The sequence below is a fragment of the Macrobrachium nipponense genome, chromosome 15 (assembly GCF_015104395.2).
Source record: "Macrobrachium nipponense isolate FS-2020 chromosome 15, ASM1510439v2, whole genome shotgun sequence".
NCBI lineage: Eukaryota > Metazoa > Arthropoda > Malacostraca > Decapoda > Palaemonidae > Macrobrachium > Macrobrachium nipponense.
The window spans coordinates 22,373,904-22,399,576 of NC_087208.1; the positions used below are offsets into that span (position 1 = coordinate 22,373,904).

The window sequence follows — 25,673 nt, forward strand, 5'->3', positions numbered from 1 at the left end:
AGGGCCATTGTCACTGAGGAAGACTCAGCGTTCAGGAGACTGTACCTGTCTGGAGGTAGGGCTTTCCTACCTGGCACCAGCTAACTACCTGTGAACAACTTGGGCGGGAGTTGGTACTGGCTTTTACGAACAGACCCTTAGTGGATTCCACCTCTCTCTTATCAAGAACAACTGGATGCTACGATAATCAAGCACAGGGCTTTCTCTCGCTGGCTCTCCCTCTTCTTCTGAAGTGGGAGCCGAGATGCTGTCCCCAGGGACCAGGGTCTTGGGAAGGCCTCTGGAGATCGAACCAAGGTTTGTTCTCCAGCCTCTGTTCCCAAGGGTGCTGCTCAAGGTACAGGGACCGTGTCGGAACCTCGTTTGTGAGAATCTCCGAATGTACGACCACCTAAGGGAGGACGTACATCCACAGTCAAGGAAGGGAGTCTCTCCTTGCCATGGCAGTGACACAGGGCGAGAGCAGGGGCCAAACCGTGGCTCAGACCCACCTGTAAAGACCAAGCTTGGTTCTTCTACAGTGGCCAAGGTCAATGTCGCTGTTCCTCAGAGCAAGACACCTGGAGAATAACAGGTCACCTGTTCGGACCTCTTTACTCAAGGTATTGGCCTCGTAGAGGGCTGGGATTCGTTGTGAAGATGATAAATGTCCTCGCCATGCTACTAGGAGTGTCACTGGTGGCCACGGCTCTGGTAGCCAAGACACTGCTAGCCATGCTGCTGCTACAGCAAGGAGAGAACCATGCATGTACATTGGGAAAGCACTTTGCCATTGCGATCGTGCTCTCCTAGACCCACATCCTTGCTGTCACTGCTGGTTGACACAAAGATGAGGCAATCCCCCTGACAGCAGCACTGTTAGAGGGAATGAGAGCATCCGATACTCCTCTCATATTCCCTCTACTTCCTCTGGCTACGATAGAAGTATAAGACGATACTGAGCATAGACACTGTAGAAGTAGTGTCGGACTGGTCTCCAGGATTGAAGACCTCGGGGGGATAGAGACCAGTCATACACTTTTCTCCCCTGAACAGTTTCTTAGCCAGATTTGGTTCAAGATAGAGAAGAGATAACACAAACAGTGTTTGCGCAACTCTAACAGGGAGAACGACTTCATGCTGATGGTGAACTTGAAGAATGCCCAGATACCCATCCACAAATCCTACCGCAAGCACCTCCACTTCGTCCTCGCAGAGACAGTCTCCCAATTCAGAGCACTCTGTTTCGAACTCTCGACTGCTCCCCAGGTGTTGATGAGAGTGTGTGACCTGGTCTCAGTTTGGGCGCATTCGCACAGGATACATCTTTTGAAGTATCTCGACAATTGGCTGGTCCTAGTGAACTCCCATTCACAGCTTTTTACAGGACAGGAATTGACTCCTTGGGTTTTACTGGGATCTGAAGACCTGGATAAATCAAAAGAAGTCCGATTTCGAGCCCAAGCAGAGGACGTGGTACCTATGCATGCTGATAGACAAGAGTTCCCCTCGAACTCTAGTACTTACCAGCATTTTCAGGTAGGCAGCGAGGCGGTTCCTGTCTCGACAGGAACAGCCTACTCGGCTGTGGCTCATCGTGATGCATTGCCTGTCATCCCTGAAGAGTCAGATGCATTGACTGAGGATGAGACGCACACCGAAAGCAGTTGCAGATAGCAGAGGTGCGAGAATTTCACATCAAACACCTTCAAATCAATGTCCTGAAACTCAAGGCAAATTTCCTGGTTCTCCAAGAGTTTCAGGAATGTGTGATAGGACACACTGTGGGGTTGATGACCAACACTACATTAGTGGCACATGTCAACAAGCAAGAGACTTACCTCTCTTGAGCTTCATCTTGACAGTGTAGGTGATCGAGTGGGCAACAGCACACTCGATAGAGCTGTCAACCAGATGCATTCCAAACAAGAGGAATGTAATGGCAGACAAGCTCAGCTGCCAGAATCAGGTGGTAGACCGAACAGTCTTTTCACCAAGACGTGGTGGAAAGGTTGTTCAGCCTTTTGGGGCCTCCAGTCATAGACTTGCTCACCACCCGGCTCAACAGGAAGCTAAAGACCTTCTCTTCCGCTGTTCTGGACCCATAGGCAGCTACAGAGGATGCATTCCAACATCCGTGGGACATCCTTGAAGTTTACACCTCTCCCCTGTTACCTGATTTGAGCAGGTCGGCACTCTGATCACCCCGAATCTTTGGAGGACTCTGGTGGCACTCAAGTGGCCTCAGGCCATTTGATTCCCGACCTTCTGGCTCTTCTCTCCGAGACACCGAGAGAGATTCCCCTATGACAGAACTTCTTCCCTGTGTCTTCGCAGCTAGGAGATATCCATCATCTCTTGCAAGCAAGACTATTTCTCACTGAGCAAACAGAGATGGCAGGATGCCTCAGACAGCTCTCTGCAGGATACCAAGGAAAGTGGCCCCATCATCTGTGGTTGGTGTCACAGACAGGGTATCTCTCCGGTCAGAGCCACTCTTCAACAGGTCGTGGATTTCATCCTCTCCCTTCCTTAGAGAAGCTCTCTTCCATCTCAGCTGTAAGACTACAGAGCTGCACTGGCCCTAGTCTTGAAGCTGAAGGGTATTGATATATCGTCTTCTTCAAGATATCATTACTCATAGAACTTGAGAGGTCTTGCCCACCCAGGGATCTCAGACCTTCTGAGTGGGACATGAATCTCGTGCTGCAGAGCCTGACTGTGTCTCATTCGACCCCCTTTGAGAGTACTCAGACAGGGATCTGATCCACGAGACCATCTTTTTTCTTGCCTTGGCATCGATGAAGAGAGTTGGCAAACTACAGGTCTTTCTTATGATGTAATAGTGGATGGGGACCAGTTACGCCCTGCTGTGTCCCGAACTTCGTACCGAAGAATCAGAGAGCGCCTCAGTTGCGTGATCGGTTTGGTCTTGACCAGCCACCTAGGTGGCTGCGAGTTTGAATCTCAGATTTCACTGAGGTGTCAGAGACGTGTATTTCTGGTGATAGAAGTTCACTCTTGACATGGTTTGGAAGTCACGTAAAGCTGCTGGTCCTGTTGCTGAATATTCACTGGTTCCATGCACATAAAAGCGCCATACAAACAAACGAAGAATCAGAATCCATTGGTTTCCTGACACCAGATTCGAGTCCTTTACCACCCCCTCCCTGAGCAATTTCATTGATGATGGCTTCGAGAGATGACCAGGGAGACATACTGCTATGCTGCTGACGACAACGGTACACTTCATCTGAAGAATTCACGAGGTCGGGCATTGTCCCGTTACCTCACATTCCGTAGAACCTGTCAGTTTGGGATATTACCCACAGGTCAGGTCCTTGAACACTTTTCCTTGGGACCAGTGGTGGCGGCTCAACAAGTTGTGTAACTTACCCAGCTCCTTAACTGGACAGTATCGCATCTCGCCTCGTTGTACGGTATGATTGAGCATGACTCTGGAGTGACTGGCTCCCCGTTCATCTCTTTCATCCTACTCTTTCCCATTGTATACTAGCATGTAGGAACAAATCACAATTTTTGAAAGTAAATTGTATTTTTCTTAGCTATACAAACCTGAGGTCCTTTACACTAACTGCCCACCTCATGCCACCCCTCAATCTGGTACCTGGGTCAAAAGCAAATTGGAATGTTCAGGACGGGTCAGAGGGACTACCAACAACCGGACCGGTAGTTAACTACCTAACCACCTTGTTAAAGAATTCAGCGGCCATGTCTAGGCTATGCCTTAAGTAATTCCTATAGTAAAGGACCTCGGGTTTGTATAGCTAGAAAAAATGCAATTGACATACTTTCAAAAATGTGATATTTAATGTACTTGTGTTTCAGAATAGACAGTTACACTACTGCAAATCATTGTTCACCAGACTTAAAAATAATTCCATGTATGAATTTTTCAAAATGGTTTTGATGCATGAGGTTTTAAGATTTTTGGCTAAAAAAAAGTGTAATTCTATAGTTTGTGCACCATAGAAGAGAAAATCAATTTATTTAAGGTATAAAAACACTTCCTGTAGGTGAGAAAATCAATTTATTTAAGGTATAAAAACACTTCCTGTAAGTAAATGAAAGAAACATTCAGGACAATATATGAACCTTTATTTTTAAGTATTGCATTCTTTATAATTTGTGACCATTGATATACCTCCATATGTATTTAATGTATGCCATTTTCATATGTATCATGTACGATATGTAATGACCAAATCTCGCCCGTCTGGCAGTAATGTTTTGCCAGTACGGCACCACTCTATTCCTTGCTTGCACATAATTTGCACCTCTGTGATTTTGTTTACTTCACTTAGACATTAAGAACCTACTTTTGATGTTTTGGTGTTTCCTTCATCCCCAACCTTTAGTGATAAGGATAATGCATCGAACACACACATGGGGCAGTGAATTGAAGTGTCAGTGAAGTTTTCTTGCAAGAGGATTTTCTACAAGTATGTCTTCTGCCGCCATCAAACATTGATGCTATCTTCTGTTTGGCGTGTTCGCCCAGCATGTTATCTGGATTTATTGTGCTGCAAGTGTATAGTGATCAGTGGTTGATGAGTGAAGTGCAAGATTTACGGTCCTTATCCAGGCGCTCTTGTCCGCCCAACCCTTCCAATCAGAAAACCCCATACCAGGTACAAAGATGGGTACTTTTTCCTTCAATCAGCCTTCTCTTCCCCCTCCACAAAAAGCGACGGTGCAAACACCGCCCCCACTTAAGGCTGATGCAACATTCCAAATGTTTAGGGAATGGAGACGCTTGGGGATGATTATGTCATGGTGGATCTTTTCAAACTTCCTAGGGAGAAACAAATGATCCAGTAACAGATGTACTTGATCCTGGAAACTCAACATGTATTGGAGCACACCTTACAAATCTCACCCACCACAGGTAAGTCTGTAGATGAAGTGTTGGATGCCCTACAGTCTCATAAAGGTTCTGTCTATGCAATGAAGTTCTTCGCCGTAGGGAATTGCTTAGTTGCAAACAGATGGAGAGAGAATCTTTTGCAGATTTTTATGTAAGGCTTCGATGCAGTGCAGAGGAAGTTGACTTGTGCCCAGGGAACACAGCTGCATGTGAGGAGACCCAGTTGAAAATGACAATTTTGATGGGCATTCAAGATGCAGAGTTAATGCAGAAAATAATCTCCTTGGACACCGCCTCCTCATTGCAAGATGTCATCACGACCTGTTGTTCATATGAAGCAGCTAAGAACGCAACTTCTGCCATACATGCCCCACTTAACCAGTTGTATGCTGTTTCTGCCTACAAAAAGGGTAAGAAGAAAAGGACAAGTGAAACCTTACCTTCAAAACCAACTTTGGCACCAGTTACTTTATGCCGGTCTTGTGCTCGACTGCATGGCCCTAATGAGTGCCCTGCTACCAACAGTACCTGCAAAAGCTGTGCCTGCCTGTCATTGGCCCATGACACTTAAATGCCATGCCAGCAAAGCCCATTGCCACTACTTCCACTGCACTGGACACTGATAAGTGTTGCAGAGAGAAGAAGAACCACCAGGATGGATCTCCAAGCAACAGTGCTGCCCACTCCAGCTCCAGCAAGACCCAAGATGCATGACAGAACAGCTGCCGTCATCTAGGATACCCTTCTTCCACAGCCCCTAAGACACCCCAACCCATTTGTGTTTTTCTGTCATATGGCAACATTAACTCTGACCTACAGATGTTACCAGACACAGGTGCTGATGTCACCATTATTGGCCAGCTACACCTAGAGAGTTTAGGCATCCCCAGGAGCAGCCTTCAACTTCCTCCGCCGACTACAACGTTTACTGCAGATGGGGCCCAAATGGCACCTGCTCTCGGCATGTTCCAGGCTACTCTCACCGTAGGCAAGCAGTCTTGTTCTGTTAGGATTCATGTCCATGAGAATGTCCAGATTTCACTTCTGTCTTTTGCACATTGTCAAGAGTTGGTCATAATATCTCTGGATTTTACTAAGCCCATTGCTGAAGTTAGACATGTCAATAAATGCAAGGAGCTACCTATTTCAGCCACCACATCGCCTTCAGGTGCCAAGGAGTATTTCCTCTGAGAATTTTCTGATGTGTTGGTTTCTAAAGAAGACTTGAAGTCAGCACCTCTCAAGCCTATGTTTGGTTCTTCCATGAGGATTCATCTCAAGGATGGTGGTGTGCCCTTTGCCATTCACACCCAAGACAGATTCCCCTCGCCTTCAGGGACCAGAATAAGGATGAGCTTGACTCTATGGTATCCTAGGGAATAATAAAGCCTGTCGAAGATGACCCTTCAGAATGATGTCACCCTCTCATTGTCATCACCAAGGACATCACAGGAGTACGCATCATCGTCAACCTCTCCAAGCTGAATACCCAGCCCACCCTTCACCCACACCCTTCACTGCTATTCATAGTGTGGACCCGAAAACTAGGTTTTTCACAACATCTGACGCCCTCTGTGGGTACTGGCAAATGGAACTTGCCAAAGAGTATCAGCATTTAACTACCTTTATTACGCCGTATGGTCGGTTCAAACTCTGCAGAGGACCGATGGGCTTTGCAGCTACTGGAGATGCATTCTGTCTGCGAGGCAATATGGCCCTTCAAGGAATCAAAAACTGTGTGAAGGTCATCAATGATGTCCTTCTCCATGACGAGGATTACCAGTCACACCTTTAACGTATCCACGAGATGCTCACCAGGTGCTGCAAGTTTGGGATTACCCTCAACAAAGACTAAGTTTGTGGTTGCTGTGCCTACTGTCAAGTTCTGCGGATACACGCTCTCAGGAGAGGGCATTTCAGCTGATCAAGAAAAAGTCAGTGCCATCAAGGATTTCCCAATTCCGGCTAACCTGACCGACCTCAGATCATTCATGGGCCTGGTCAACCAATTAGCAAAGTTCACCCCTGACATTGCCACTACAGCCCAGCCTCTACTCCCTTTGATGAGCCCCAAGAGAACATTTGTTTAGACCCCTGATCAAGAAGAGGCCTTTCGATGCATCAAGTTAGCACCTGTTCTTGCTGCCTTCGACTCAGACCTGCCTGTTGTCCTCCAGACAGATGCCTCACGCCTTATTGGTATTGGATATGTCCTTCTGCAGGACCATGGTAGTGGGCAATTGCGTTTAGTTTAGTGTGGTTCTCAATTCCTTACCGACGCAGAGACATGATATGCCAATAGTATTTAGCTTGAGATGCTGGCCGTGGTTTGGCCAATGTCAAAATGTAGGTTGTATCTCACAGGCCTACAGAATTTTACTCTGATGACAGATCACTGCCCTCTCATAGCTATCCTGAATCATTACTCGCTGGATGCCATCAAGAATCCTCACCTCCAGCGTCTGAAGGAGAAAATTTCACCCTATTTGTTCACGGCTGTGTGGCATGCTGACAAATCTCTGAACATTCCTGATGCTTTGTCTCCAGTTAGCCACCCTGCACCAGAGGACGAAATCGCAGGTGCCCCCTCCACCACCCATCTCCGAACAGTCATGGCTGTGTACACTGTCACCTCTTCAGGAAAGTCTCCAGCTCAAGATGCTGACAGGACTCTTCAGGTTCTACGAGACGCAGCAAGGGCAGACCCTGTCTACACTCGCCTACTCGACTCTGTCACCTCAGGATTCCTCTCCAACAGATATGATCTGCATAACTCCTTACTCCCATACTGGAAGATACGGGATGACCTCTACGCTAATGGTGACCTTATTTTGTATGGAGTAAGAGTTATAGTTCCTGCCTCCCTCCGCCGCCACACCTTGTCCTGCCTACATGACAGTTATAGGGGTGTGGAATCTACTAAGCGCCAGGCAAGACAGGCTGTGTTCTGGCCTAGGATCAACTCAGACATTGTCAACACAATTGGAGCCAGTGAGTCATGCCAGGTATTGCAGCCAACCCAGCAGCAGGAACCATCAATGAATGATGACAACCCCATGAGGCCCTTTGAGTTTGTTTCAGCAGATTTCTTTACAGTCGCAGGAAAAGCCTTCCTCATCATAGTTGACCGACTCAGGATGGCCTGTTGTTGTTCCATGCAAAGGTGATACTACTGCTTGTAATACAATCAGGATCTTCTTCCCCTACTTCTGGGAAGTTGGTGTGCCCCAAAGTCTCAGGACTGATGGAGGAGCACAATTCTCCAGCAACGAATTCCAGGACTTCGTGGAGCGATGGGGAGTCCGACATGATAACCCCCCCCCTTCCCCCGTATTATCCACAATCAAACGGTCATGCCAAGGCTGCCATGAAGTCAATCAAGGATCTCATCCTGACAACGGTACCCTCTGGTAACATATGTTGTGAAGAGTTTGACCAAGGCCTCTTAAAGCTTTGGAATACTCCCAATTTGACAGGACGCTCCCCCGCCAAGATCCTGTATGGCCGACCTCTTAGGTCATGCATCCCTGCTCACCCAGTCCTTTTCAAAGGAGTGGCAGGTCAAGACTGAGGACTGTGACCACTGTGCTGCCGCCAGTCCTGAGCAGGTTAAGACTCAGTACAATCAGCATGCCCGCCCCTACACAGGTTGACTGTCAGACAGCATGTACGGATCCAAGACCCGACATCTCGCCACTGGGTTGTACAAGGTCGGGGTAGGCATGAGTTTCGGCAGGTCAAGGGATTATGAAATTCGTCTCCCTAGTGGTCGTGTCTGGTGGCGAAGCCATTGTTTCCTTCGCCCAGTGCCACCCCCTAGTGTTGACCCATCCCCTCTTTCCCCTGTGACCCCGTACTTGGACCAGGAAAAGCAGTCCTTAGTTGATATTCCCCCATTGTCCCCACGTTGTACTCAAAAACTCGCAGAGAGAGAATCCGCTCGAGAGAGTACTACGAGCGTGAGGGGAGGTAGGTGTAGGTAAATGAAAGAAACATGCATTACAATATATGACCCTGTATGTATAAGTATTGCATTCTTTATATTTCATGACCATCGATATACCTCCCTGTGTATTTAATGTATGTCATTTTCATTTGTTTCTGGCAGTAATGTTTTGCCAGTACGGCACCGCTTTTTATTCCTTGCTTGCACATAATTTGCACCTCTGAAATTGTAAGTCATGATTAAAAGAAGTTCATTTGTTTGAGCCTGCCATTTCCACACCTCATGAGTTTTGAAACATCATTGTTTACTTTATTACATACCCATGGAGTTTGGCAATTTTGAATTGGACTTAAAATGTCTGTAGTCGTCACAACCCCACTGAGGTCTCATTGCCTGTTTTTATGTACACAAGCATTGTTACAATACATTATACACATACTGAAGAAAATATAAATTTTCAGTTATTTGTTTAGACTTTTACATTTTTCTAATATTTTTTTAGTAACGTTAACTTTAACTTTTTCTCTAACATTTTTGTGACAAATGTTAAAATAATTGCTTTTGTGAATGTAAATTTGTATAGAAATCAGTGTTTAAAGTGACACCACCTCCTTCCCGAATCCTTGTTGGAGAACTTTGACTGCCTGAAATTACTCCACTCAGGTAGAAACCGGCTGTTTTATGTTTTTCTTCGCGGCAAGAAGGGCCGAAGGTTGGCAGTTCGGCTCACAGCTCCTTCATAGTTTGCAGTTCGGCTCACAGCTCCTTCATAGTTTGCAGTTCGGCTCACAGCTCCTTCATAGTTTGGAGCTCAGCTCACAGCTCCTTCATAGTACGAAGAACTGGAAACTCAGTATTCTGTGGAACTTTCACTCGCAATGGAGCACTAATTAACCCTCATCTGCTACAGTAGCCTCAAGCCATCGACACCAACGACAGACGTCGCATACCATCAACTGATGTCTTGTGCTAGCAGTTTTAAGGATGGAAATTTCTTGAGTGAGTGGGACGGAATTGGGGAGGATTGGGAGATCTGGTGTCATCGGTCTTCTTATACTTGATAGAATCCAGTCCAGACAACAAACAAGCAGTTACTGTTCACCTATTCAGTCATTTCTAATAAATAAGTTTGGATTTTAGTTGGTCTATTCATTCTCCTCCCTAGGATTTCTGTTCATGGAACCCCTGGGGGGACTGAATGCGAAACTGCTTGTTGTTGGTTGGCCTTGGTTTGGTGGTTGCTGTAGCTTGATATTTGCATTTTATATTTTTGTCGTGTTTGATATTTACTTGGGGAAAATTTTTCTCATATATTTGGAAATTTTTTGAAATTTTTTGATATTGCTATCATTAACCATGTCTGATCTTAAACTGTTAGTTAACTCCCGGAAATATATCCGTAAGGCTGTCACTGAAAATTACAATAAGAGGGATAGTTTTCCCGCTTTATCACAAAAACTTCGATATGCGAAAAAAGCAGTATTGGTGGACTTGTTAGCTCAACTAGGTGATTATGCTTCTAAAATTCAGCACTTAAGTGGGGTGAGAATGAGGATGAATTTGTACTTGCAGAGGATATTGAATTGAGTCATGATTATTTGACTAAAATTCGTGAGTGTATAGCTTTGTTAGAAGATGTACCTTCTCTTAGTCAGTCCTCGCTTGATTCGGCTCGTAGTCTCCTTAAACGTCCAACAGCCCCTCTTCCCACATTTACCAGTCGTGATGGTGAAGACTTAAATAAGTTCTTTCTTCAGTTCGAGGAAACTATTAACAAGTTCTCGTACCCAGATTACGATAAATTTTTGTGTTAAAGCAGCAAGTTAGTGGGAGAGCTTCAATCTTGATTAATTCCCTTGAAGCTGATAAGCAAGGATACACTCATGCTAAAGAATTACTGACTAATGCTTTGGCTTCCCCAGGAAAACAGAAGTTCAATATTATTAAGCAGTTATCAGAAATGAAGTTAACTTATGAAGATGATCCGTTTGAATACATCTCTAAGATTAAGTATATTACTGAAGGTATTAAGAAATTGAAAATTGATGTTGATTTTTTCCTTCAATATTTTTTCTGGTCAGGCCTGAATGAGTCTTTTCGAAATATTTTGATTCAAATAACTAATCATTCGAAACCAACTTTAATGGAAATTACTGATAACTTTTTTGAAGCGAGCGAGCGGTATTTTTCACAGAAACATTTTAAAGAACGTAAGAAAAAATCTGATTCGCCTGTACTGAATTCGGCCAGTTCTCGAGAATGTACAACTAGCCTTGCTGTGAAAGTAGATTATTCTAAAGACAAAACTAGGTCATCAAAACCTTGTTCCCTTTGCATAGTTGTAGACAGGGATATTTCACACCCAGTTTACCGGTGTCCAGTATTTAAGACTCCACAAGAGAAAATTGATAAGTTGGTTAGTTTATCCGGCTGCATTAAATGTGGGAACCTTAATCATACTTCAGATAATTGTAAATTTAAATTCAACTCCCGGTGTAGTAACTGTAAAGGGTGGCATATGTCTTACCTTTGTTTTGGGAATCCACGTAAGAAAGAAAGCACAGCTGATAAATCCAAGGTAGATTCTGGTTTGGATAAATCAAAAGATAATTCCAAATTGAACACTGCTAGTAGCAATTTGATAACTCTGACAGAAGCTTTGCAGGGGTATACCGATGGTGAATCGATATTGCCTACATTTACATGTAAAATCGGTGGCAAAAGAGTGAGAGGATTGAAGGATGGTGGTTGCCAGTCAAACTTTATAACTGAAAGTTTGGCATCCCAGCTTGATCTGAAAGTCATTAAGGATAACTTTTCTATCACTATAAACGGTATTAATGTACCCAAGACATATAAGAGTAAATTAGTAGAATTTAATGTGAAGTTTGGTGATGAGTTGAAAACTATTAAGGCTTTGTGTATTCCTTCAATTAATATTGTGTTAAAACTTCCAAATTTGAGAAAAGTTGTTGATGGTTTTCTCATGCAGGGATATAAATTAGCAGACGAATCTTTAAAGAATTGCCAGGATGAAATCAGTGATATAGAGTTCATTTTAGGGTGTAAATCTTCGTATTGTATACCAGATTCAGAAGTACTCTTTGGTGAAAGGAAAATGTCCTTATATTCTCAGACTCCTTTGGGAATCATATTGAAGGGAGATATTAATCAGCTATTGCATGACTTGGAGGATTTGCCAATTAATTCAAATTCATATTCAATAATGGACCTTGGGAATTACTTTCCTATAAAAAATACCTCTTGTCTGACATCCACAGATAATTGCATTGAAGTTATAGATTGTTATAATGCTAATTTTTCAGTCTTCAATGATAAAGGTGATCTTGTTGATGCAGAGTTGCAAAGAGCTACAAATGACATTTTAGAGAGTCAATGTTCATATTACACAAATCATGATAATCAGATCTATGATGATGAGACTTCTGAGATAAATAATGATTAGTAAAATTTGCTCTAGACAATACAGTGTGTGACGAAAGAGGAAGACTCAAAATGCCTCTTCTTTGGAATCCTAAAGTTAGTCATTTGCTGGGTAGAAATCGTAAGTTAGCAACACCGATTCTAAGGGCTAATTTGAACAAACTTTTAAAGAATGAAGAAAATTTAAAATTAATGAATGACACTTTCCAAGAACAAGCTGCTGCTGGTATCATTGAAAAAATTAATGACCTTGATGACTTTATAGAGACTCATCCTGAGCATAGCTTCTTGCCACATATGCCAATATTCAAACCAGATAGAGAGACTACAAAATGTAGAATAGTGTTTCTCTCCAATCTTTGTGAAAAGGACCCGACAAAACCCATGACAGTTAGTCATAACCAAGCAATTTATCCCGGTCCTACACTTAACCATAAAATTTCTTCTGCTTTGTTGCATTTAAGATTTGACCCCTTCATTTGCACCTTTGATATTAAAAAGGCTTTCAATAATATTAGTTTGGAAGAAATTGATCAAAATAAACTTTTATTCCTATGGTTTCGAAATGTTCAGAAGAGGGATTTTTCTATTATAGCTTACAAGAATGTTCGTTTACCTTTTGGGTTACGTTGTTCACTCACAATTTATTGTTAGGTCTTTTCAAAATTTGGTTCTCGACTCTGAGGATGATTCATCAGGTATTAGATACTTGAAACATTTAATTTATCAACTTTGTTATATGGACAATTGTGCTTTTACAGCAGAGGACTCTGAAAATTTAATATGGGCTTACAATCAGCTGAACTCTATTTTTGAACCTTACAAATTTGGTCTTCAGCAATTCATGTCAAATGACAGTAGTTTACAATCTCTCATTGACTCTGATCTTGAAGGAGAAACTCCTATAAAGGTAAAATTGCTTGGCATGCGATGGGATCGTTCAAAAGATACCCTATCGACAAACCCTATTAACCTCGACCCACAGGCTAATACTAAAAGGTTAATTCTAAGAAGCATTGCATCACAATATGACGTTCATAACTATAATGCTCCTTTACTAAATAGAAGTAGGTTGTTCTTGCACAGATTGCAATGCCAAAAGGAGTTAACATGGGATCAGACTCTTTCTCCTGATGTTTTATGTGAATGGAGATTAATTGCTAAACAAGCTAATGCCTCTCTTGTTGTCGAGATTAAGAGATTTGTTGGGAAAAGACAGAGCTCTTACAAGCTGATAGGATTTTCTGATAGCAGTAAATCAATGTATGGTGCTGTCATTTATATCAAAGACTTAGAGACCAAGGAAATAAGTTTTCTTTCAGGAAAGAATAGAATTGTCAATAAACAGCTGGAATGCAAAAGCATCCCTTCCTTGGAGATCCAAGGCATTGCTTTAGCCACAGAGTGTATTTTAGATTTGTATTCAGATCTTGCTGGCCCTACGTGCATTAAACCAATCCACATTACTGAAATTGAAATATTTTCAGATAGTCTTGTATCTTTAGCATGGTTAAATTCCTATTCCACGAAATTAGACAAGATGCAGAAAAGGTCAGTCTTCGTAATGAATAGGATCAAACATATTACAAAGTTATGTGAAACTCATCCCATAAAATTTTCATTTGTTTCTGGAACAAAAAATCCAGCAGACTGCATAACCCGAAGTATGTCCCATAAACAGCTCGCGAAGAGTAATTATTACAGTGGTCCACCCTTTTTATCTAATTGTATCACTCCAGAGCTTAGTAGGGACGATATTTTTTCGGTGATTATACCAAATCCTCTTGCAGATGTTGATAACATAAGCCCTAGCTCTGAAACTCATGGCTTGCTTTCAAGTTACTCACAGGTTGGCTGTCTGAAGAATTTAATGCCGTTAGACAGGTTCTCCAGCTTCAATCGTTTGGTGAAGGTTTACAGCAAGATTTTAATCTTTGTAAACAAGCTGAAAGCTAAAGTAAAATCTAAGTATCCTGACAGGTTTTCTCACTTTGAGGATAAAGATGATGCGAACTTTTTTTCAGAAGCTACTAGACAAATAATATTAAAAGATCAGCAATCTGAATTCCCTGAGGTTTTTAAGTATTTCCACTCTAATTCAAGGAATGTTAAGGATATCCCAAATATTGTCAAACAGCTTAATGTTTTCATGGACAGGGATGGGTTGTTGAGAGTCCGAAGTAAATGTGAGCGTCTCAGGAGTGTTGAGCGCTTTAAGCGGTACAGTTTTCCTTTACTTCTGGCAAAGAATAGTGTTCTTACCCCACTCATCATCCTGGACATGCACAGGAAATTGGCCCATGCTGGGTGTTATTCATTGTTGACCGAGCTAAGGAAAACTTTTTGGATCCCACACTTTTTCTCCATTGTCAAAAGGATACTAAAAACTTGTACGACGTGTCGTCGTTTTAATGAACGGACTGTTAAGCTTAACCAAAGTCCATACAGAATGTGTAGATTAAACCAGTCCATACCAGAAGTGCGATTAAACCCTTCTAATATACCATTTAATAATATTTATGTAGACTTCATGGGACCGTTCACTGTAAAATTATATGGTCAAAATTCTAAAGTGTGGATTCTTTGCATTACCTGTATGTGGTCAAGAGCCATAAATTTGAAAATTTGTTCAAACCTGTCTGTCGTAGAATTCTTAAGAGCGTTCCAGTTGCATTGCTTCGAGTTTGGTATCCCTAGTTTTTGTATTTCCGATTTAGGGACGCAGTTGACTGCTGGTGCAAATATTATTTCAGATTTTTTTAAAGATCATGAAACTCGTAAATATTTTGATGAAAATAATGTTCAACCTTATCCTTTGATCATTTCTTTAAAGGTCATAGTAAACTAGGATCAATGGTTGAAATTTGTGTAAAGTTAACCAAGAGACTCCTTTTTGGCTCTATTGGTAAAAATATCTTGCCATATAGAGATTTTGAGTTTATTGTTTGCAAGACCGTTCATCTCGTGAACAGGCGACCAATTGCCTTCAAGGAAGCCTTGAGAGATTCATCTGGTGACTGTGTTCCTGATTCAATCACTCCTGAAGTTTTAATTAGAGGATATGACTTGTTATCTTTGAACGTTATTCCAGAGCTTCAGAGAAATCCTGAACCTGAATGGATGCCCTTTGAGCCCTTAAACAAGGTGAAAAATAATTACGAAAAACTTCAGAAAACTCGTAACAAGCTCATAGATATTTATAACGAAGAATTCTTATGTACTCTTATCCACCAAGCAGTTAACTTAAAAGACAGGTATAAGCCCGTGACGCACAAAATTCTTCAAAGAGGTGATATTGTTCTAATAAAAGAACCAATGACCAAACAAAGTAACTACCCAATGGCTATTGTTAAAGACGTAGTGAAAAATCTTCATAATGAAGTCACGGGTGCCATAGTTATGAAAGGTAAAACGAGAGAGATATTGAAGCGGCACTCTTCCACGTTGATACCCTTACTTAGAAAAGAAGAGTTGCCTAATAATGATGAAATGATCACTCTTCCTGGCCCAAGTGTTGTTGAATGTTCAGCAAGACCCAAAAGAAGGGCAGCCATTGAGAGTGAAATAAAGACTAAAGATATTCTTGATAATTTCTAGGTTACTACCTGTAATTTTTTTTCTTTTGTGACTTACATTATTAATGTAACTTTGTATACATAAATTTGATTCGTAATGGAATCAAATTCCCTTCCTTGGAGTGAAGAAAATATAAATTTTCAGTTATTTGTTTAGACTTTTACATTTTTCTAATATTTTTTTAGTAAACGTTAACAATTTAACTTTTTCCCTCTAAACATTTTTGTGACAAATGTTAAAATAATTGCTTTGTGAATGTAAATTTGTATAGAAATCACAGTGTTTAAAGTGACACCACCTCCTTCCCGAATCCTTGTTGGAGAACTTTGACTGCCTGAAATTACTCCACTCAGGTAGAAACCGGCTGTTTTATGTTTTTCTTCGCGGCAAGAAGGGGCCGAAGGTTGGCAGTTCGGCTCACAGCTCCTTCATAGTTTGCAGTTCGGCTCACAGCTCCTTCATAGTTTGCAGTTCGGCTCACAGCTCCTTCATAGTTTGCAGCTCAGCTCACAGCTCCTTCATAGTACGAAGAACTGGAAACTCAGTATTCTGTGGAACTTTCACTCGCAATGGAGCACTAATTAACCCTCATCTGCTACAGTAGCCTCAAGCCATCGACACCAACGACAGACGTCGCATACCATCAACTGATGTCTTGTGCTAGCAGTTTTAAGGATGGAAATTTCTTGAGTGAGTGGGACGGAATTGGGGAGGATTGGGAGATCTGGTGTCATCGGTCTTCTTATACTTGATAGAATCCAGTCCAGACAACAAACAAGCAGTTACTGTTCACCTATTCAGTCATTTCTAATAAATAAGTTTGGATTTTAGTTGGTCTATTCATTCTCCTCCCTAGGATTTCTGTTCACATACTATACATATGTATACATAAACTTTTGCCCTTGTGATGTATTTTTCTGGTGTGAAGCTAATGTAAGAATTCATTTTCCATTTTCTAAATCTTTCTGCCTTCATTTCCTCCTTCATGGTGATACCATGCTTCTGCAGTCTTACTGCCCTTTACTATATACAGTTATTAGTACATTACCTTTTTTTATTTATTATGAAGATACTGTATTCCTATTCTTGAGTCTTGCATCCTCTTTTGTTATCTCAGTATATTCCTGTCTCTTGTCTGAGAAGTGGTTCTCCAACTGCTTTTAATTTATAGCATATTAATCCTAATGCTCATGGATGGTCCTCAAGGAGCAGACTGATTGATATCTTTTCATTTTCAGCCTGGACCTTTGTAAAGAAGTTATGGATGGTATTCGAATCTGTTTCGATTTTCATATTGAAACCCATTTGCTCTATAGTAAAGAGTTGAAGCAAGCTGAGAAACTTCGTACAGCTAAACCCATTATTGTCAAAGGGTAAGTTATATGTTTAGCTTTCAGATATAAGATTATTTAGGTAATTTTAGGTAAATTTATTCCCATGATTGCCTTCATGCGAGTTTGTGTCTGAACCATCAGCCTGTTGTAGCATATTTTCTACCTTTCACTGTCTGAATTAGTTTTTGCCTTTTCTCTCTCCTTATTCTATCCATGTACTATCCATTTCACCCTCTCACCCTGCTTCCCTTGATTTTACATGCTAAACATAAACTCTAATCCTTTGCATCTCAGCACATCCAGCAATGCAGTGGTCTTGTAATTCTTTTCAAAAATTTTAACTTTATGTGTATTCCTTTTAAACTCTTTCACCTGTAACTCTAGCAATGTGATTAAGATTAATAAAGGTTACCTTAATATAATTTATCTAGCCCTAAATCCCCAAAAACCGCACCAAAATTTACCACATTGGCAACCCTGTTACCTCCTATTCTCTCCGCCAGTTGGCAACACTGCCGTTGACAGTAACAAAACCTTCCCTTTGAAAATCAGTTGTTAACGAGTGCCCATGTTGTTTACATCACGGCCGCTCTTTATAAATTTCCTAAACCTTGTGCCTTTAAAGCTCTCACTAATTGTTAATGTGGCCTTATGTTAATAACCATTCATGTACTATATCCACAAAATTAGTGAATTAACTTTTATTTCCATTGTGGTATTTATTTTATATTACGAACTTTTGCGTGACCTGGAATTTCGGGACCTGTACAACAGTCCAATGGATAGCCAAAATAATTCGATTCTTCCTTCTGCTAGCAACATCAGGAATTGCCCGGCTTGTGGGACAAGGATGAGTAGCAGGGAGAATGAACCCCATGACTTTTGTAACTCTTGTCGTGGAGAGGTTTGTGACTTGACTTCTCGTTGCGACTTATGTAAGCCTTGGTCTGACGAAGACGTGACGATGTATATTAAACATCAAAGAATCTTGCAGCGTAAAAGATTGATTAAGGAGAAAAAGAAATCGGTAGCTAGACCTGTATCTAATGATTTCCTTGACTTGTGCACCCATGGTTCTGGCTCTTTGGTTTTGGTACCGTGTGATTCCGATTCCGAATTAATTGATGCTTTGCCACCTGTACAACCGGTAACTAATAAAGTCGTTTCTGATTTTGATTCAAAGTTTTTGGCAATGGAAACTATTTGGAAGAAGAAATTTGAAACTTTACAGCTTATTTTAGAGACATTTCAGCCAAGTTTAACAAGCTTTCAGAAAATTTGAAGTAGCTTTTACTAGGATGTCTAACACTCTTTCAGATTCATTTTCAGCTCCTCGTCAGGTACCTGTCGACAGCACCATGGGTAACGGTGTGACAGATACCCCGGCTTGTGAACCTCGTCGTGGCAAAGGCCTAGGGGGGATCAGGTCCGGGCAGGTGCCTGACGATTCTTTACCCAATGTGTCCCCTGTTAGTCCCGTAACAGTGCAAAAGGGTGCTTACTTAGGAGAAGGGGGAAGTGGTATTAGTGTTAGACCTAAGACAGCTAGTCGTCAGGATCTTACTTCAGGGGAAGTTTCTCAGTTAGGATCTGACGATGATGATGATGATGATGTGGATTCGTGTGGTATTGATATTTCCTTGAATGGCGGTCATGATGTTGAGTTCAAGAAACTTTTTGATTTAATTTTGAGTTTTCTTCCTCAAGCAAGGCCTAAAGAGCAGAAGCAGCCTCTGCCTTGTTGTATTACAGAAGGAATTTTTCTTAATGGTCCTTCCCGGTTGCGGGAATTTTTATGTTTTCCCTTTGCTCAGAGGTTCGTGAGAGTGAGGGCAGATGTTGCCGCTAAACTTTCGAAGGTGATCGGGGAAGGGAAGAGGAAGCTCTCTTCTCTTCTACGACACCGGAGAGGAGTTTATCAGGTGACGGATGATCCTTCGTTCTCTCAACCCCCCAAACCAAATCCTGATTTTTTCCAACTTTTGGGTCAACCTTTGCTTTCCAAGGCTTCGGTCTTGGTCTCAATCGAAGACTTTATTGCCATGGAGTCTGTTATGAGCTCCTTACAAGAAGCTCAATCCTTCAATATGTGGGTCCTCGGAGGTCTTTTAATGTATGTCAAGGACTCTGGGTTTGTTCCTTCCGATGCTCCTCTTTTTGAGAAATTCTGCTTGTCCATTTCAATCGCTTCTGTACATCAGAATGAGCTTGCCGTTTCAATGCAGGCCTTTCTCATTTCTCTAAGGCGTAACCTGTATTTGTTGCAGTTACCCTCTTCTGTTTTGGAGATTCAGAGAAATCGTTTATTGTCCTCTTCTCCTTTTGGCGATTCCCTATTTGATCTGTCTGTGCTTTCTAAGGTTTTGAAGGAACATCAAGGTGATGCCTCTTCCCAAGCTCACTGGGCCTTGTCAAGAGCTTTTTCCTCGGGTCTTCCTCCCGTTTCTTCAAGGAGTAAGCATAAGTTTAGTGCCAGATCTGTACCTTCTGCTCCAGCCCAACAACCTCCTTCTTCTCGCTCGTTTTTCCCGAGTACATCTCAGGTTTCTGGTGCCTCAGCTTCCTCCATCATAGATCTTTTGGTCTTGAACAAGTTCATTCTAAAGTCCAAGTTCCGGATGGAGACAGTTCAGACTTCTTTCATCCGACAGGATGGGGGACTGGATGATTTCCATCGATCTGCAGGATGCTTATCTGCAAAACCCCATCCATCCAAAGAGCAGACCTTACCTTCGGTTTTTCACAGACTCTGGAGTTTTCCAGTTCAAGACCCTTTGTTTCGGCCTCACCACTGCTCCACAGGTCTTTTGTCGGGTGATGGCTCCTGTTTCGGCTATTCTGCATTGGTTAAATGTAAGGATGCTTCATTCTAGAGAAATGTCTCCGGTCGAGGGAGATAGTTCTGTCTCTTTGTGTCGAGTTGGGCATTCGTGTCAACTTCGACAAGTCCAATCTAATCCCTTGCCAGATCATGACTTATCTGGGGATTGTTTTGAATTTCAGATTTTGAGGGCTTCTCCCTCTCAGAAACAGATAGACAAGCTTCTAAGTCTGGTCGAAGAATTTTTGTCCTCCGTAATGCAGCCAGTTTCTCTTTGGAGGACTCTCCTGCACCATTTGTCATCCCTCATCCAACTGGTTCCCGGAGGTCATCAGAATGAGGTCCCTTCAGTCGATACTTCGTCAGTCATGGGATTTCGTGTCCGAGGACACGATAGTCGCCTCCTCTCCACAATGTCGGAAGGATTTCCCTTGGTAGATGCACGTTCAAGTCAGGGAAGCCTCTTCTTTCATTTCTGCCGGATCTAATGTTTTGGTCAGACGCCTCGGATCAAGGTTGGTGCACGCACCTGGGCTCCGAAGCCGCTTCGGGCCTTTGGTCAGAGGAAGAGAGTATCATGTCAATAAATTGGAGGGAACTAAGGGCAGTGTACCTAGGCCTTCTTTCATTTCAGGATCAACTGTCGGAGTCGGTTGTCGCGATCTTCGTCAACAACACCACAGCAGTCTCGTATTTATAAAACCAAGGTGGCACACAGTCGGACCTTCTCACTCAAGAAGCCCGATCAATCCTGTGTTGGGCAGAAGACAGGAGGATTACGATGGTCCCTCAGTTTATCCTGGGCCATCACAATGTCTTAGCAGACGCCTTGTCGAGACCAAACGAAGTTCAGGGGTCGGAATGGACCCTTTACCAGGAAGTCTTCGACAGCCTCAGGAAGAAGTGACCTGTCACAGTCGATCTGTTTGCCACCCCACTGAATTTTCAGTGCCAGATCTTCTTCGCCCCTTACCAGACTCCTCAGAGTGCTGGGACAGACGCTCTTTTGCAGGACTGGGAGGGCCTTCAAGCCTATGCATTTCCTCCGTTCATTCTGGTGAGGTCAGTCCTCAACAAAGTGAGGGCAACCAAGCGTCTGGATCTCACCTTGATCGCCCCCTTCTGGCCACAGAAGGAGTGGTTTCCCGACGTATTGGAAGCACTGGTGGATCCCCCCATTCGTCTGACAGAGAGACCAGATCTTCTCAAACAACCCCATTTTCATCGGTTCCATCAGAGGTTCCACATGCTTCATCTTCATGCCTGGAGACTGTCAAGAGATTCTCCAAGCACGAAGGGTTCTCCTCCAGAGTGGTGCGACAGTTGGCTCTTGCCAGATGGCAATCAAGCAGAGTAAATTATCAGGCTAAATGATCTGTTTTCAGACGTTGGCATAGGTCTCAAGTGCATCAATTTCTAGACCCTCTTTACCAAAAGTAGCGGAGTTTTTAGTTCATTTACATCATGACAGGGCCCTGTCACCTTCATGCATTAAGGGTTATAGGTCGATGCTTTCCCATGTTTTGAAGGCGAGGCTCCCTGAAATCTCTTCATCTTATGTAATTAGAGATTTAATTCTATCTTTTTCCCTATCTCGACCCAGTCCACAGTGTTCTCCTCTGACATGAGACGTTAATAAAGTCCTTCAAGCCTTAAGGTTCCCTCCATTTGAGCCTCTGAATATGGCTGATTTTAGGGACCTCTCTTCTAAGACACTCTTCCTTGTCTCACTGGCTACAGCCAAGAGGGTGGGTGAACTGCAAGCACTCTCTTTTCTGGTTGCCAGATCTGGACAAGACATGATTTTGTCATAACTTCTTTAATTTGTCGCAAAGATTGAATCATCTGATAATCCCATTCCCAGGTTTTTTGTTCTGAAGTTGCTGGTCAAATTTGTCAGTAATTTAAATGAGGAATTAGTTCTTTGCCCTGTTAGGGCGCTCTCATGCTATTTACGCTGCGCGAAGGACATTCAGGGTCATCCCCGTCATCTGTTTGTTTCACCCCAAAATGTCAAGAGATCCATATCAAAGAATGGTGTATCCTTTTTCTCAGAGATCTTATTGTTAAAACTGGCTGTTCGGCTGCCTGTGAAGGCCAGGCACCGAGAGCACACAGTATTAGAGCAGTTGCTACATCAGTAGCTTTTATGAAGAACATCTCAGTCGCCAAGGTGCTTGAGGTGGCAACTTGGCATTCTAATTCTGTTTTTGCCTCTTTTTACTTGAGGGATATTTCTCTAGTTCTAGGCGACCTTCGTTCTTTGGGCCCATTGGTGATGGCAGGACAGGTCGTCAGACAGGAGAATTAGGTAGTCTTCCTGTTTTACGTTTGGTTGCTACCTGTATCTTACTTTTGTTGTATATGTATTTTTTGTTTTTGCATTATAACTTTTGGCAGTTTTTGGTTTTAGTTATAATGGGAATTACGCAGTTTAGTATTTAGGTGTTGTTGATGACAATGACTGGCTGCTTGACAACTCATGCTGCTTCCATTATCAGTCTGACATGGGACCAGCCCCTGGATTGTCGGCACTGGCGACTATGCTTCTCCCAAAGTTGATGCTGACCTAGAACTAGCCACTGGTTCGCTTGTCCTGACGACTCACGCTTCTTCTATTGTCCTTCTGGACAGGGAATTAGTCGATGAATCGTCTGCTGTCATCTGGTGACTCGTTCACCATCTACTTTTTGTCTCACCTGTTTTCTTGGAGTCAGACACTCGTGTGAGATCAGGCGACATTTAGTAGCCCTGAGTTTCTTTTTGACAAAGTCGGTTGCGTTGTTACACCCTCCGATGATTGTTTAACATGAGACCAGTTAGGACTCTCAGGCACTCATCCTTCGGGACTGAGTCGCCTATTTGCTCCATGCTCCTTTCTCTTGGCACCAGAAAGCTCGAGTCAGGAGTTGCTCATGAGCTGATATCACTGCTGGCGAAGTTAGATTGCGTTGATACACCCCCAATGTTTGCTTAGCTTTGAATCACCCAGGCAGTCCAGGCACTCATCCTTCAGGGAAAGTTGCCAAATCCCAATCCTTGGCACCAGACATTCATGAGAGAGCAGGTATCGTTGTAGTGCTTGATAAAGTCATCATGGTGCAGCCTTGCTGTCCTCGATGTCGTCTGACTGGTCACCTGGTCAGTCACCTGACTTTTGTACAGACAGACTGACTATGCACTTACTCCTTGTCCTTTACTACCGCAGTTTGGCGGCATTATGGTAGGAGGCTTAGAGTTCTTAGCATCTTAGACTTTTGGTTGAGTTTTAAACTACATACGATATATATTTCTTTGTTTTACATCCTGTTGTTAATTTTTTTTATTCTTCCTTTTCCATTAATTGGATTAGGGTGGTTTATCCTATTCTGCCTGAAAGGGAAATTGTACTCAGATTCCCTCTTCCTTTTCAATGTGGTTAATCGGGCTATATAAATTATATTAAGGTAATGTTTATTAATGTGGAATTTTATTATAAAATTAATATTAATAATACTTACCTGTATAATTCATTTAGTCCCACCCATTTAACCCCACGATCTGCCTATCACAACTGATTTTCAAGGGAAGGTTTTGTAACTGTCAACAGCAGTGTTGCCAACTGGCGGACAGAATAGGAGGTACAGGGTTGCCAATGTGGTAAATTTTGGTGCAGTTTTTGGGGATTTAAGGCTAGATAAATTATACAGGTAAGTATTATTAATATTAATTTTATAATAAAAATTCCATAACTCTCCATCACCTATATATTTGTATCATTCAGTATTTTTTCTATTGTCTAATATGTATATCTTCTACATTTTGCATTATAGCAAAAGTAACCAAACATATTTTCACCTTCTTTAGTTCTTTGCTCTTATATATACAGGGCAGTCCCTGGCTTACGACGGGGGTTCTGTTCTTGAGTTGCGCTGTAAGCCAAAAATCGTCGTAAGCTGATATATATGTATATATATATATCGGCCACCTGTGTGTGTGTGTGTGTGTGTGTGTATATATATATATATATACTATATATATATATATATATATATATATATATATATATATATATATATATATATATATATATACTTTTAGGGCATAGTTTTTCTCTAATACAATTTTCGTTAAAAGCAATTGCTTTAGTGGCATTTATAAGTTTCTTGCAGGTATCTTCATACCGACACCGTATAGAAGAATCCGCAGCAAGAATCCAGCAACTTGAAGTTGAGAAGAGAAAATGTTGGGAAGATTTCTGCATTAACAGCCCACTAGATGACCAACAAAATGCACGTGGACCTGCTTGAGTTAGAGGAGAGGAAATACAGACAGGTGGTGACAACGAGGCACAACAAGAAGCTACTCATCCTTCATGGGGGCCCCGTGAGAAGTGAGGAACACAAAGATGGCTTCGTCAACCTGGCTGGAATCGACCTTAGCCCCCATCAAAGGTCCCTCTGAACCTGGGTCTGAAGTGCCCACTATGCCAAGAAACCACACACTGAAGCCAAGAGAATAGAAACGGAGGCCCTTATAGACCGACTTTTACAACTCCGAGATGATGGTAAGCTAGAACTAACACCTACCGTCATTGATGAACTTGTTGGAGAAGCAGGACGACAGAGAGGACATTTCCAAAGCCAATTAATCACCAAGGAGATGAGGGAAGCCGCTAAAGAACTACGTAGCAACCAGACATCATCATACGGAAAGGTGACAAATGCCATTCAAGTGTACGTAGTGATGAAGAAAAGTGATTATTTTGAAAAGATGGATAGGATCCTCCTGGACACTTCCAAATTCCAACGTTTGACAAAAGACCCCACCGAGGACCTCAGAAAGAAAGTGTAGGCTTGTGACTAGGGCCAACAATCAGCAAGACGTCATAAAATTCCCTAAGGAAAAAGGAGACTTTGGGCCCGGTTACTGCTACGGAACAGTGAAAACACACAAGGCAGGCAACCCCCTAAGGCCCATCATCTCTCAGATGAACATCCCCAACCATATAGGATAGCGAAAGTCTGAATGATTTGCTGGTACCTTACATACCCGGTGCATATTCACTGAAATCAGCGGTGAAGTTTATTGATCTCCTACAGGAAAAAGGACCAGAAGACGACATTGCCTCACTCGACGTTGAGAGTTTGTTTACGAACGTTCCCGTCGAAGAAACGATCGACATCATTCTTGATCGTGTATACAGGTCCGAGAAGAACCCGCTGCCATTTCCGAAGATGTCCTCCGAGAGATGCTAAAAGCTAGCACTACAGAAGCCCCTTTCCTCTCTATCAGGGGGAATTATTTCGACAAGTAGACGGAGTCGCCATGGGATCCCACTAGGGGTCCTCTTTGCAAATATGTACATGGCACCGTCGAAGAAAGGACCTTTAGAGAACATCAAAAACCTAGGATTCTGGGCGGTACATCGACGAATAATTAATTCGTCCACGAACAAATAAAAAGATGCCTGAATATACCAAAAAACTAGCAGATGCTCTGAAAAGAAACTCAGTGCTCAAACTTCACCACAGAGCACAGCCAGCAGAAGACTTTGCATTTCTTGATGTCCTGGTAAAACAACAAAGAAGGACAGTTTAAGACGACCGTGTTGTACGAAAGCAACGAACGCTGGCCGTTGCTTGAACGCACGCGGGGAGTGCCGGACGCATATAAAAAGTCTGTCGTGAGTGCGTATGTCAACAG

At 42.5% G+C, this 25,673-nt stretch overlaps 1 protein-coding gene across 1 annotated transcript in view; it reads left to right on the plus strand.

Annotated features, from left to right (window-relative positions):
• Positions 1–25,673, plus strand: part of LOC135226636 (putative male-specific lethal-3 protein-like 2) — a 247,616-nt gene that overhangs the window by 162,346 nt on the left and 59,597 nt on the right. Inside the window, exon 6 of the mRNA XM_064266350.1 lies at positions 17,072–17,206. Within this exon, the coding sequence (XP_064122420.1) occupies positions 17,072–17,206 (135 nt within the window). The remainder of the gene's footprint in view (positions 1–17,071; positions 17,207–25,673) is intronic.